The sequence below is a fragment of the Carlito syrichta genome, unplaced genomic scaffold (assembly GCF_000164805.1).
Source record: "Carlito syrichta isolate Samal-C Ts95f unplaced genomic scaffold, Tarsius_syrichta-2.0.1 Scaffold135879, whole genome shotgun sequence".
In the NCBI taxonomy this organism is placed as follows: Eukaryota; Metazoa; Chordata; class Mammalia; order Primates; family Tarsiidae; genus Carlito; species Carlito syrichta.
The window spans coordinates 19,781-32,620 of NW_007079975.1; the positions used below are offsets into that span (position 1 = coordinate 19,781).

General features: G+C 48.2%; 1 protein-coding gene across 3 annotated transcripts in view; it reads right to left on the minus strand.

The window, feature by feature from the left end:
• Window positions 1-7,158: 7,158 nt before the first annotated feature.
• Window positions 7,159-12,840, minus strand: part of SSR2 (signal sequence receptor subunit 2) — a 10,911-nt gene continuing 5,229 nt past the window's right edge. For all 3 annotated transcript variants that reach the window (XM_008049636.1, XM_021708354.1, XM_008049637.1), the window contains 2 exons: window positions 10,245-10,322; window positions 7,159-7,750 (listed from right to left, as the gene is read on the minus strand). In XM_008049636.1, coding sequence (XP_008047827.1) covers window positions 7,640-7,750; window positions 10,245-10,322 — 189 coding nt within the window. In that variant the 3' untranslated portion in view covers window positions 7,159-7,639. The remainder of the gene's footprint in view (window positions 7,751-10,244; window positions 10,323-12,840) is intronic.

Here is a 12,840-nt window from a genome sequence, read left to right on the forward strand (position 1 = left end):
GCCTTCCGAGTAGCCGGAATTACAGGTGCGTGCTACCACGCCCAGCTGATTTTTGATTTACTGTAGAGATGAGGTCTTGCCAAGTTGCCCAGACAGGTCTCGAGCCCACGGGCTCAGGCAATCCACTCACCTCAGCCTCCCAAAGGCGCGGGATTACAGGCTGAGCCACCGAGCCCGGCTCCACCTCAGCCTTTCAAGTAACTGGAACCACAGTGGCACACCACCACGCCCAGCTAATTTTTTGATTTATTGTAGAGATGAGGTCTCTCCAAGTTGCCCAGGCTGATCTCCAACTCCTGGGCTCAGGCAATCCTCTGGCCTCCCCCTTCCAAAGGGGAATTACAGGCGTGAGCCACCGTTCCCGGCCCCCTCTATTTTCTTAGATACCTGAATGAGGCCATGGGGCAGGAAGGGTACTGGTTATGTTTGCTACCAGCAAACACCGAACGCGGGGTAGGAACTACTGATAGCAGCCAAGGAGCCAGGCAACGCGGACTGGGGACAGTTCTAGCCAGCCCTCTCACAGCCCTGGAGGCTTCCTGAGACTGGCTCTGGGATCCTATGCTACTGGGGGGGCAACCAAAGAGAAGACCCAAAAGAACTAGAAAATAAAGACTGAGGAGGAAGGGAGAGGCCAGATCACATGGTCTGATGGCTCTCCTCCAAATCTCCTGGCCCTGGAGGGACAGCGTCACAGAAAACACTTTGATGGTTCAAAATTTAACCTGTTTCTTCTCCTGCAGAAAGTAAACCATTAATCCAACAACGCCCCATGGAGAAGGCTAAAGCAGAGCTTCTTTTAGCCTCAGATCAAGAAAGCCCCAGTAACCACAAGGCCTCCCCACTACTGCTCCCTGGACACTCCATTCTATGCAGGAGCACCCATCAGCCTGATTTGGCTGAATGCTGGTGTCTTAGAATTCACTCTCCTTCTCTGCCTCTCCCCTCCATTGCCAGAGAGTTGGACCATAAGCCCAGAAATGAAAGGAAAGGGTATGGAGGACTCACTCGTGCAGGGAATGTCAGCATCTGTCAAGTGCAAAGGAGGGGACCCGGAAGGCTCTGTGCACAAATACAATGGTGGGACCTGGGTACCATCCCTTAGTGGGGCAGGGGCTAGTGTGGGCAAAAGTCACTCGCCCCATCAGCCTCAGAATTGTCTCCCAAGAGGCATCTACCTGAGCAGGGATACTGATTTCATTGTTAGCTCTTAGTTCTCGAATTTCAAAGCTGGGAGACCATCAAGCATCCCCAGCCCCCTCTGTAACCACACACCCCTCTACTAAGTCAGCAACAGGCATCTCCAACACTCGCCCTAAATCACTCCATTGCAGCTCCTTGATGTAATAGGTTCAGAAGTCAGGAGTTTCATTGCTTTGGTCTTCCAAGTGTGACCCCCAGTTTTGATTTAATAGGTTTGCAAACTAAATTTAGGGACCCTTCCCAATTCATTTCTGCTGGACCTGTAGCTATATGCTTATTCCACTAGGGACTTGGGACCTGGACTAGCTCATTATTTGTGGGGGACAGGGAAGAAAAGGGGTGAGACCAACCAGTCCTCTTTTACCTCCTGCCAGTCTCTTGGCATGCATTCTGGGCACTGTGCCAGAAGGGTGGGACAAGAGAGGGTCTGAGGTTCACAGGGACACACCTGAGAAGACTTTGGCCATTGTGGCCAAGGGAATTAACCCATCAGATCCCAGGGAACTACTAAAGGTAGTAAAGGAGAGACCAGGGAATCCCTAATTTGATGGATAGGGTAATCTGGACTCTCAAAGTACCTGGTTCTCAAGTATGAGTTGGTGCCTTTTTAAGCTTCACAATTAACCCCTTGGAATTTTAAACAAAAACAAAAACAAAACCAATGTTAGGCACAAGAGAAAGGGGATCCTGGGTGAATTAGGGTCTCAAGGTTTTAAGATCCCAGAGTCATCCTTGGTATCTATACCTCCCAAGTAAGAAAAAGAGACCAAAATTACCCAGGCATGGTGGTACGTGCCTATAGCCCTAGCTACTTGGGAGGCTGAGGTGGAAGGATCACTTGAGCCTGGGAGTTTGAGGCTACAGTTATCTGTGACTGTGCCACCACATTCAAACCTGGGAGACAGTGAGACCCTGTCACTAAAAACAAAACAAAACAAAACAAAAAAACCATCCCCCCCAAAAAAACTATAAAAAAATAAAAAGAGATAAAAAAGGACAACATAATGAACTTTGATGTCAGATGAACTTGAGTCTGAACCCCAGTCCTACAACTTACCTCCTAATTGACATGGATTAGCTAAAGTTATTTAACATTTCTAAACCTTATTTTTAATATAGGGATTATGGTACGCCAACAGTATAGGATTTTGAGGAGTAGGAAAGAAAGCATACAAAGGTTTAGCATCATTTGCCACACAAATTGTGTTCAATAACCACTGGCTGTTATTGTGATTTCGTTTGCACATTTGCACACACACACACACACACACACACACACACACACACACAATGCCTTCTAATTAAAAATAGGAGCTCAGCCAGGCGCAGTGGTTCAAGCCTATAATCCCAGCACTTTGGGTGGTGGAGGCGAGAGGATTGCCTGAGCTCAGGGGTTCGAGACCAACCTGAGGAACATGGCAAGACCTCGTCTCTACAATAAATAAAAAACAGCCAGATGTAGTGGCACATGCCTGTGGTTCCAGCTGCTTGGAAGGCTGAGGTGGAAGGATCACCTGAGCCCAGAAGGTCGAGGCTGCAGTGGCTGTGAGTGTGCCACTGCACTACAGTCTGGGTGACAGAGTGAGAATCTGACTCCAAAAAAAAATGGGAGCTCAGTGAAGAAGGCTGGTTAGAAGCAGCTGCAACTTGTTCTGCTACTTCCTGGGGCACTGAGGGGTTCCTGGACATCTTTCCTCCAGGGAGTGCCCATCCATAGGGTAAGGACCTAAGAGGGAAGAGGGAGACTCACCAGACTTGGGAGATAGCCCAAAGATGGGGGGCCTGCTCCTCTCCTCGGGTGGTGACTTCAGTGTGGGAAGAGGTCCTATTTCAGGTGGCCCCCTTAAAGCTCCAGTCCAATACCTCAGTGGGGGTGTCTCTTTCTGGGTCCTTTTAAGGGAACTGCTCATGGTCCAGAAGTTTGCATAGGAGATAGGGGGGACTCATTCCAGCCCAGACAAGCTGCCTCTTCAACTACTCCAGCCCTCCCCTTCCCTGCCCTATTTCAAACACCCTAGGCAGCACTGTGCCCTGGCCTTTAACCCCTTCAGTGCCACCACGATCCGAGGACTCCTGGGTCCCTGTGTCCTCAGCATTCCCTGAACAAAGGGTGGCCGCAGGATTCAGGCTTGTGTGGAAACAGGTTCAGGAAGCCAAACTGGGGTCACCCTGAGGGGAGAGAGTGTGAGCAACTGACCTCCCAGGGAACTTTTACCCTCCCTCCAACAGGAAGAGGGAGAAGCTGGCAAGGGGAGGAAGAGAACATCTCAGGGAAAGAGTCCACAGCTGGAAACCTACTTAACAGCAAGGTCCTCTCTGGGGTCATTAGGTCCCCTGCCTGGTCGTACATTTGGCTTCAAAAGAGCCTGTCGGTCCCTTTAAAAGGTAGGTTACAGCAGTAGAGGAGGAAAGTTTTTTTCTGTGTGTGTGATGAAAGTCTAGGGAGGAGCGATTCTGAGGGCAGCTGCATCTGAGGAGGGCCCTGGCGTCAGCCAACAGGAACAGGAGTGACCAGGCAACTCAGCACACACAGGACTCACGGCTTGTTGTGGATACCAGGTGGCAGGATATTTGACCAGCTCCTCCACTCTCTTCCCAGATAACAGCTTCTGGGGTGGGGTTAGGGGTGCTGACTCACCCCCACTGCTTTCCCTGGGGGAGAGAACAGCTGGGGCAGACACTGGACTTCCTGGGGTAACAGGGAGCCCTCCTCGCCTCCTGTGGTCCCTAGAAAGGGCAGTTGGAGTTGGAAGATCTTGGCTGGATCTGCCGACTCACTGGTTATGGGGCCTTGAGTTACCTGTTAACCTTGTCCCCTCATCTGTAAAACGGAGGTGTTAGATAAGCTGTGTACAAATAGCAAACATAAATGCCAGGTCCAGAGTAAATCAATGTACTAACTGCCTCTGGCTGTATGGCCTTAGACAAGTCACTTCACTGTTGACTTTCTTGATCTATTAGACAAGGGGATTCAATTAGGCCACCTACAGTCTATGCGTGCCCTAGAATTCTTACCCTGGGTGAGAGGAAGAGGCAGCAACTGCCAGGTGTAGTACTGTGTACCCTCCCCTGCCTCACTGGGCCCCAACCATGTGATGAGAAAGTGATGGTGGCTGTTTCCCATTTCCTAAGAACACAGGGGAAATGCCCACCCCATATTCCTGGTGAGGGGTCCTCAGAAATCCTCTCATTAAACAATCTCATGATTGGCCAGATGAGCAAACAGGCTCAGGAAGGGGAGTGGTTTACCTGAGGTCACACAGCCAGGGCGTGGCCGAGTTGGGACTGGAACCCAGTGCTCCTGCCACTGTGTCAGTGTGGCTTCCACCCCCCCACACACAAATGCTCTCTCAAGGGATTAAGACTTGTTAAGTCCCCATCCTTTCCCTGAATCGCTCCATTACTTCCAGCTTCATGACATTCTTAGATCTGTCTCCAAATGCCAAAGCCAAGTCCAGGAAGGCGGTGGAATCAAGACACCTGGCTCCTCCTGGTACTGGGGCTGGGTGCATGGGTGAGCAGACGCCAGCAGCTCAAGTTTGGATGATTATGAAGGGCTAGAGGGCTGGTCTCCAGGGCGGGGTTGGGGGGGGCGCCTGGAACACTTTGGCAGCTGGCTCGCTATCTGTATTGCCTTTGAGGGAGGAGCCTGATTGGCTGCCCAGCCTCCAGGAAGGATGTGGCATCAGTGCTTACTCTCCCTCTCCCCTCACAGAGCTGCACATAGTCCTGAGATCAGAGTTCACACCTCCCTAGGGTGGTTTTCAATTAGAGTGGAGGAGTGCTATCTGTCACTCTCTCTCCTATTAAATGACCTCGAGAAGTTAAGAGGGCTCAAGCCTACAGCCAACTATTTCAGCTAAGTCTCTGTCTATAGATTTTGGAGGCTCTTATATTCTTCAACCCCAGTACTTAAGGGAGGCTCACATTGCATGCTGACTCCAAAGAAGTTGATCTCTTAAGAGATGAAGTATTTAATTTTGGCCTTTTGTCAAAGTGCCTGTGACACCAGCTGCCTTCACAATGCTTCCCTTGTCATCTGCATCAGGCTGCGTTCCTCTCCTAGTCTCCTTCCCCATGACAAGTGCCAGGACACAAATTGCTGAGTCTTGTAAGGAAAGGGAGAGTCCCCCAGCTTTTGGGAAAGGGATACCTCCCAGGGTCAGCCTGAGGAAGGAATCTCTTATCTACACAGTCCCCAACATCTGACAGCTTGACTTAAGATTTTCGAGTATCCACACAATTCTGTTCTTCACTTTTTGTACAGTAGTCAATAGACTATATGATATTCAACACTTTATTATGAAAAGGGCTTTGTGTTAGATATTGACCATTTGTAGGCTAAGGCAAGTTTTCTGAGCATGTTTAAGATAGGCTAGGCTAAGTCGTGACATTAGGTATATTCAATGCATTTTTAACTTAAGACATTTTTTTTTTTTTTTTTTTGAGTTGGAGTCTCACTGTCGCCCAGACTGGAGTGCAGTGGCCGCTCCCAGCCACCACAGCCTCGACCTGCTGGGCTCCGGCGATCCTTCCGCCTCAGCCTTCCAAGTAGCGGAACTACAGGTGTGCGCTACCACGTGCGACTAATTTTTTTTAAATTTATTGTAGAGGTGAGGTCTCACCAAGTTGCCCAGGCAGGTCTCGAACCCGCGGGCTCAGGCAATCCACTCACCTCAGCCTCCCAAAGGTGTGGGATTACAGGCTGAGCCACCGAGCCCGGCACTTAAGACATTTTTGATTCATGGCGGGGCTATATCCTGCTACATTCTTCATATCGGATAAACAGATTGGGACCAAATCCCGTAAGTCGAGGAACAATTGTATCACTTTCCAGAGTTAGGTAGTTTATTATACGCTTTAACCCAGAAGCCTTCCTCCTATAGGTTAACTCATTATATTTTCAGTGGATACTATAAAGATGGACAATAGTGTGTTCCCTCCTCCAGAGACCAGCAGTTCATAGTCCTAGAGAGCAAGGTGATACACATCAAACTAGCTCCCTCTCTTCCCTACAGCTCTTCTCACCCCTGAGCCTCGGACCCATGGGCCTTTTCTCCCCATTCTCCTAAGCAAGTCCCAGGTTTCCACCAGGAACACACTGAACAAAATCAAATACATCCTCCTTGCCTCTGACCTGGCCAGTCCTGAGGTGTCCGAGCTGCAGTCCCTGAAAGAGGGATGTGAGCTGGCGGAGGGCCACTCCATTTGGAGCCTCCCGTTGTCTCCATGTCCTTTTCATCCTCCTGGGGCCCAGAGGTTCTGACTGCTGGGCAAAGGAAAGGTTAAACCGGTTGGGCAGGGGAGCCAGGGGGAGCAGAATCTAAACTGGGAAACTTGGTGGCAGGAACAAAGCGGGTGTTTGTTGGGTTTCCCTCCTGCCTGGGAGGCTGTTCTCGGACCACGGCATTCCTGGGTTGGACAGAGTCAGCTCACAGTGACTTCTTCCCTATGCTGCTGCAGCAAAAGTCACTGACTTTCCACAGGTCCACCTCAGAGGATCCAGGCCCTTCTTCCCTGCCTGAGCTCAAAACACAGAGGTATTACAAGTAAATTAAAGGCCAAGAAGAGCTAGTCCTTAAACAGAGGAAGGGCTAGAATCGGGTAAGAGACAGCTTTTCACGAACAGTCAGCCCATAAATCAGATCAGAATGACTCCTGGGGCATGAGAACAGCTGCGACTCTGCAGACCATCTTTCCCTACCCATCTTCTTTAGCTGTGGAGAGGAGCAGACAGGCAAGGAAGGTGTAAGGGAATGTGTGGTGACTGATGAGAACAGTCAGGGAAACGAAGGATGGAAGCAAAAGATTCCAAAGGGCAGATATCTCCAGGGGAATGGGACCCACTGCCCCTACAGCAAGGCCAGAACTCAGCTCAATTGCCCAGGAGCAGGGCTCAGAGCCTGAGTTCCATTAACCACCTGTGCTCACCCAGGCAACAGGAAACAAGACAAGTCAGTGTGGCATTTGTTTTTATTTAAAAAAAACCCAAACCCCATTGAGTAAGCATTTCCCTGACCCAGAGCAGAGACTAGGTAGTCTCTAAGAATTCCACAGCCTTCATTTCATCTTCCACACTCTTCTGAAAGGGGAGGGCAAGGGATGTGGGTGATGTCAGGCCATCTCTGAAGTGCCCCCCTAGACCCCTGAGAGTTCACATCGCCAGCAATATACCAGCACCTCGGTGGAGCACCAGAGGGCCCTCTAGGCTCAAGGCTGTTGCCAAAGGCATCCCTGTTTGTATGGCTTCATGATGGAACCAAGGAGACTCTCGTGGACTCCTAGGCCTGGTCCTTTACTCTGGTTGAGAGCAGGACAGGATCTAGGAGAGGTGGCCAAGGGCTAAGGGAGAAGAGGAGATTGCGTTTAAGATACATCCTTTGGAGTCTGGAAAGCACCTGGATTTCTTGAGTGAGGAGGGTCGTAGAAGGCCTACTCAGTTCTTCTTCGTTTTGGGAGTGTCATATTTCCTCTTGCTGGAGTACCACAATAGCAGGGGGATGCCAATGGAGGGAAGGGTCATGACCCCAAAGGCTGCCCAGTCCAGCTAAGAAGGAAAACAAAGAACTTCCTTAGAAGTCTGGATTAGGATACAGAAGAGGACAAGGAAGAAATCAGTCCAATAGAAAGGGAGCAGTTTAGCCGGGTTCAGTGGCTCAGCCTGTAATCCCGCGCCTTGGGAGCCTGAGGTGAGTGGATTGCCTGAGCCCATGAGTTTGAGACCCGCCTGGGCAACTTGGCGAGACCTTATCTCTACAATAAATCAAAAAATGAGCCGGGCGTGGTAGCGCATGCCTGTAGTTCCAGCTACTTGGAAGGCTGAGGCGGAAGGATCACCGGAGGCCAGCAGGTCGAGGCTGCGGTGGCCAGAAGCGTGCCACTGCACTCCAGTATGGGTGACAGAGCGAGACTCCAACTCAAAAAAAAAAAAAAAAAAAAGAAAGGGAGCAGTCTAAACCTGCAGGTTCGAGACCCATCCAGGCAACTTGGCAAGACCTCGTCTCTACAATAAATCAAAAAATTAGCTGGGCCTGGTAGCATGCGCCTGTAGTTCTGGCTACTTGGAAGGCTGAGGTGAAAGGACTGCAGGAGCCCAGCAGGTTGAGGCTGCGGTGGCCCTCCAGCCTGGGTGACAGAGTAAAACTCCAACTCAAAAAAAAAAAAAAGGAAAGGGAGCAGTCTAGCCCGAATTTTAAGCACAACTTTGGCCAGGAAGATTTCTCTCTGACCACTCCTGATACAGGACTCTCTAAAGACCAATCTTATCTTTTAAGTTATGAAGCCAAAGGCCTCGCCTGACACAACCCAGACTGGAAGAGAAGCTTCTCTCTTCCAATCTTTGAGAATGGGGACACCTGGGTCTTGCCCGACAGCCAAGCCTCCTGTGATCTGACCCTTGCTCACACCTCAAGCTCCATCTTTTCCACTCCTCTGCTTCCCATTCTGATCTCCCACCTTGATAAACTGCTAGCCCTTCCTGGGTCACACCATGCTTTTTTTCATGTCTCAGCTGCTCTCTCTTCCTAGAATGTCTGCCCCTCCTTGTCGCCTCTAGAAAACCCTCTCTGACTCTGGAAGGCTCAACGTTCCTGCCACATCTCCTCCAGCACCTGGCATATAACCCCTATCACAACACTGTTTCCCTGTTTACTTGTTCCAAGTCCTCTGAGCTCATAAGACCTTTCATGGAAGGGTCTGTGTCTCATTTAGCATTGTCTTCCCTAAGCAGAGTACAGAATGAGCACATAATTTGGAACTTCATAATTAATTACTAAATGAATGAATAAATTCCTTCATTCAGTACTTTAGGAAAATCTTTTTTTTTTTTTTTTTTTGAGTTGGAGTCTCACTCTGTCACCCAGACTGGAGTGCAGTGGCATGCTTTCGGCTACTGCAGCCTCGACCTGCTGGGCTCCAGCGATCCTTCCGCCTCAGTCTTCCAAGTAGCCGGAACTACAGGCGTGCACCACTACACCTGGCTAATTTTTTTTTATTTATTGTAGAGATGAGGTCTCGTCAAGTTGCCCAGGTGGGTCTTGAACCTGTGGGCTCATACAATCCACTCGCCTCGGCCTCCCAAAGTGCTGGGATTACAGGCTGAGCCACTGAGCCTGGCCAGGAAAATCTTTTTAAAAATTATCCCTGGACTAGACCACAGCAAAATTCCTATTTAACCTTCTCAATGCTCTGTGATCCTTTGACTCTAACTAGATAGTCTTTTAAACCTCAAAATAAATCCAGAACTCTAAGATGGGACTGAAAGATGAGTAGAGAAAAAAAAGTTTGATGGTTTTGGCAATTGTGATGTCATTGCCAAAAATCTCTGGGCATGGTTAAGTCAGGATATGTGACCAGGTGTGGTGGCTCACACCTGTAATCCCAGCATATTGGGAGATTGAGGCAGGAGGATTGCTTGAGCTCAGGAGTTCAAGACCAGTCTGAGTAACAAAGTGAGACTTTATCTCTACAAAAATAAAAAAACATAAAAAAATTAGCTGGCCTCGGTGGCTCAGCCTGTAATCCCGCGCCTTTGGGAGGCTGAGGTAAATGGATTGCCTGACCCGTCTGGGCAACTTGGTGAGACCTCATCTCTACAATAAATCAAAAATGAGCAGGGCGTGGTAGTACACACCTGTAGTTCCAGCTACTTGGAAGGCTGAGGCAGAAGGATCGCCAGAGCCCAGCAGGTCAAGGCTGCGGTAGCTGGGAGCGTGCCACTGCACTCCAGTCTGGACGACAGAGTGAGACTCCAACTCAAAAAAACCAAAAAAAAAAACCAAAAAAAAAAACAAAACAAAAAATTAGCCAGGCCTGTAGTCCCAGCCACTTGGGAGGCTGAGGCAGAAGGATCACTTGGGCCCAGAAGGTTGGGGCCCCAGTGAGCCAGATCATGCCACTAGGCAACAGAGAAAGATCCCGACTTAAAAAAAAAAAAAAAAAAAATCAGGATATTTTATGGCTGCCTATATCAGACATAAACAAACAGGGCAAGAACTAACCAACAAAACATTTCATCTAAGAGAAAACAATAGAAAGCTTACAAAATGGGGGGAGAAACGCCTATCAAATTCCCGCTGCGCCAGGATTCCTCCCTGTCCAGGTGCACTGGTGGAGCCAATCTGAAAAGAAGAAAAGAGTGACATTAAGGCAAGTCTCTAACTCATTTCACTTGAGAAAGGACAGTTTCAACCAACCCAATTCTTTTTTTCTTCTTCAACCAACCCAATTCTAAGCACTGGATTCTTAGTTACAAAGGCTCAAGAGAGCTTCAAGAAGATGAAGAAAGGCTTTTGAAGTAGAGTGTTGGACAATTCTCTCTTAGTATGTTGCAAAGAGGAGTAAAGGAGCCAGGAGACCAGAGAAACATCACATGATAAAAACTTAATGGCTGGGCTCGGTGGCTCAGCCTATAATCCCAGCACTTTGGGAGGCCGAGGTGAGTGAATTGCCGTAGCCCGCGGGTTCGAGACCAGCCCAGGCAACTTGGCAAGACCTCATCTCTACAATAAAAAAAATAAAAAATAGCCGGGCATGGTAGCACACGTCTATAGTTCCAGCTACTTGGAAGACTGAGGCGGAAGGATTGTTGGAGCCCAGGAGGTCGATGCTGGGGTGGCCGTGAGCATGCATGCCACTGCACTCCAGCCTGTGTGAAGGAGTAAGACTCAAACTCAAAAAAAAAACCAAAAAACTGATTAAACAGGGTAGGCAAGGTATGCATCTAACATTCAAGCCAATCCTTCTGTCTTAGCCTCAGACTCTGGAAAGAGTGAAGCCACTTACCACCACTGACCCCTCTGTAGACACAAGTAAACAATGGAATGACTTACCCTTGGTAATCATTTACTTATTCCTCAAGCAAAAATACTCTACTTCACAGGGTTAACGTGAGGCTCAAATGAAATAACGAGACGGATTCTGAAAATACAGAGCCCTACCCAAATGTACATTTCAAGAGAAGAGGCTGAGTCTGGCCTACATTCCTTCTTGGAGAGGAGGCCGAGAGTTTGGAGCACATTGCAAACATCTTTGTTCTAAAGTGGCATCTAAGTCTTTGATTTTGTGTCTATTAACTCATCAAATACCAGGTAGAACCAAAGAGTCCTGAAAGCAGAAATGGTGCAAGGTGTAAAAACATAGCTAGGATTATAAGAATATGGTTCCCTGTGGTTTACGAAAAAGAAAATTTAGAAGGTGCAGTGAATGTCAGAGAATCTTAGATTTTCTTTAGTTCTGGGGTTGACTGTGTTAAGTCCCACCCTCAGTGTATTAAGTAAGCTACAGCCCTATTTGTAAGATCCTATAAAAGGACCATATATTTTAGCTTTATAAATTTATTTAGCTTTATATATTGATGACTTAAGCTTTCTGAGGGCTTGGACAGTACTGTAATCTTCTTGGTATTCCTCAGAGTCTAGCACATTGCAGGGACTCTATAAATGTTTGCTGACCTTCACATCAATCAATCAAAGAATTGTTTACTACTGAGTTTCTATTATATACAGGAGAGAGATCGCTTCTCAGCCCTTTGGCTAAGATTAAGTGTATATACAGGAGAGAAAAATCTAAGATAAAGTCCCTGGCCTCAAGGAGTCTATATATATATATATTTTTTTTTTTTTTTTTTTAGTTGGAGTCTCACTCTGTCAACCAGGCTGGAGTGCAATGGCACGCTCACGGCCACCACAGTTTCGACCTGCTGGGCTCAGGTGATCCTTCTGCCTCAGCCTTCCAAGGAACTGGAACCATAGGCATGCGCCACCATGCCCAGTTAATTTTTTGATTTATCGTAGAGATGATGTCTCACCAAGTTTCCCAGGCTGGTCTTGAACCCATGGGCTCGGGAAATTGTCTCACTTCAGCCTCCCAAAGTGCTGGGATTATAGGCGTGAGCCGCCATGTCCAGTCGGAATTTATGATTAAACTGGAGGCGGGATTGGGGGAAAAGAAGATCTACATACAAGTAAGAGAACTACTAAGGACAGTAAGTAAATGTTCAAGTAGTACAGACTATAAGTGCTATAGAAGTTTAGATGCAGTCAATGAATGTTTACTGCAAGAATGAATAGGAAAGTACAGTATGAACTGCAGAAGACAGAAAGATGTAGCTATAGGTCAAAGATAGGTTTTGGGAATGCTTCAAATAGAGTGTAAGAGAGAGTCCTTCAGAGAACCAAGTGATGAAAGAGGAGGAGGGGGTACAGGAAGGAGCTTGGCCTAATTAGGATGTAGGATCTGTGTGGAGAGAGGGGGAGGGAAAGCTGAAAAAGCAGAGAGAAGCTGGACTTCTGGAGGGCCTGCAATGAGGGTCACACAAGCTCAGCCTCGATGTGACAAGTGGAAGCATTCTCAGCAAGGGACAGAGGAACAGTAGAGACTGGAAATAAACAGTGGCACAGAAGAGGGGTTGGAAAGGCAAGGATGGCAATAAACTGGGCAACAAATGATACAGTCCAGACTCAAAGGACAGCAGAAGGAATGAAGAGGAAGGGGATGCTATGGCACTTGTCTCTCATCCATTTCAATTGCTCTGTTCTGGAACTCTACCATTTGAAACATGCTTCTTTTTTTTTATTTTTTTATTTTTTTGAGTCGGAGTCTCACTGTCGCCCAGACTGGAGTGCAGTGGCTGCTCCC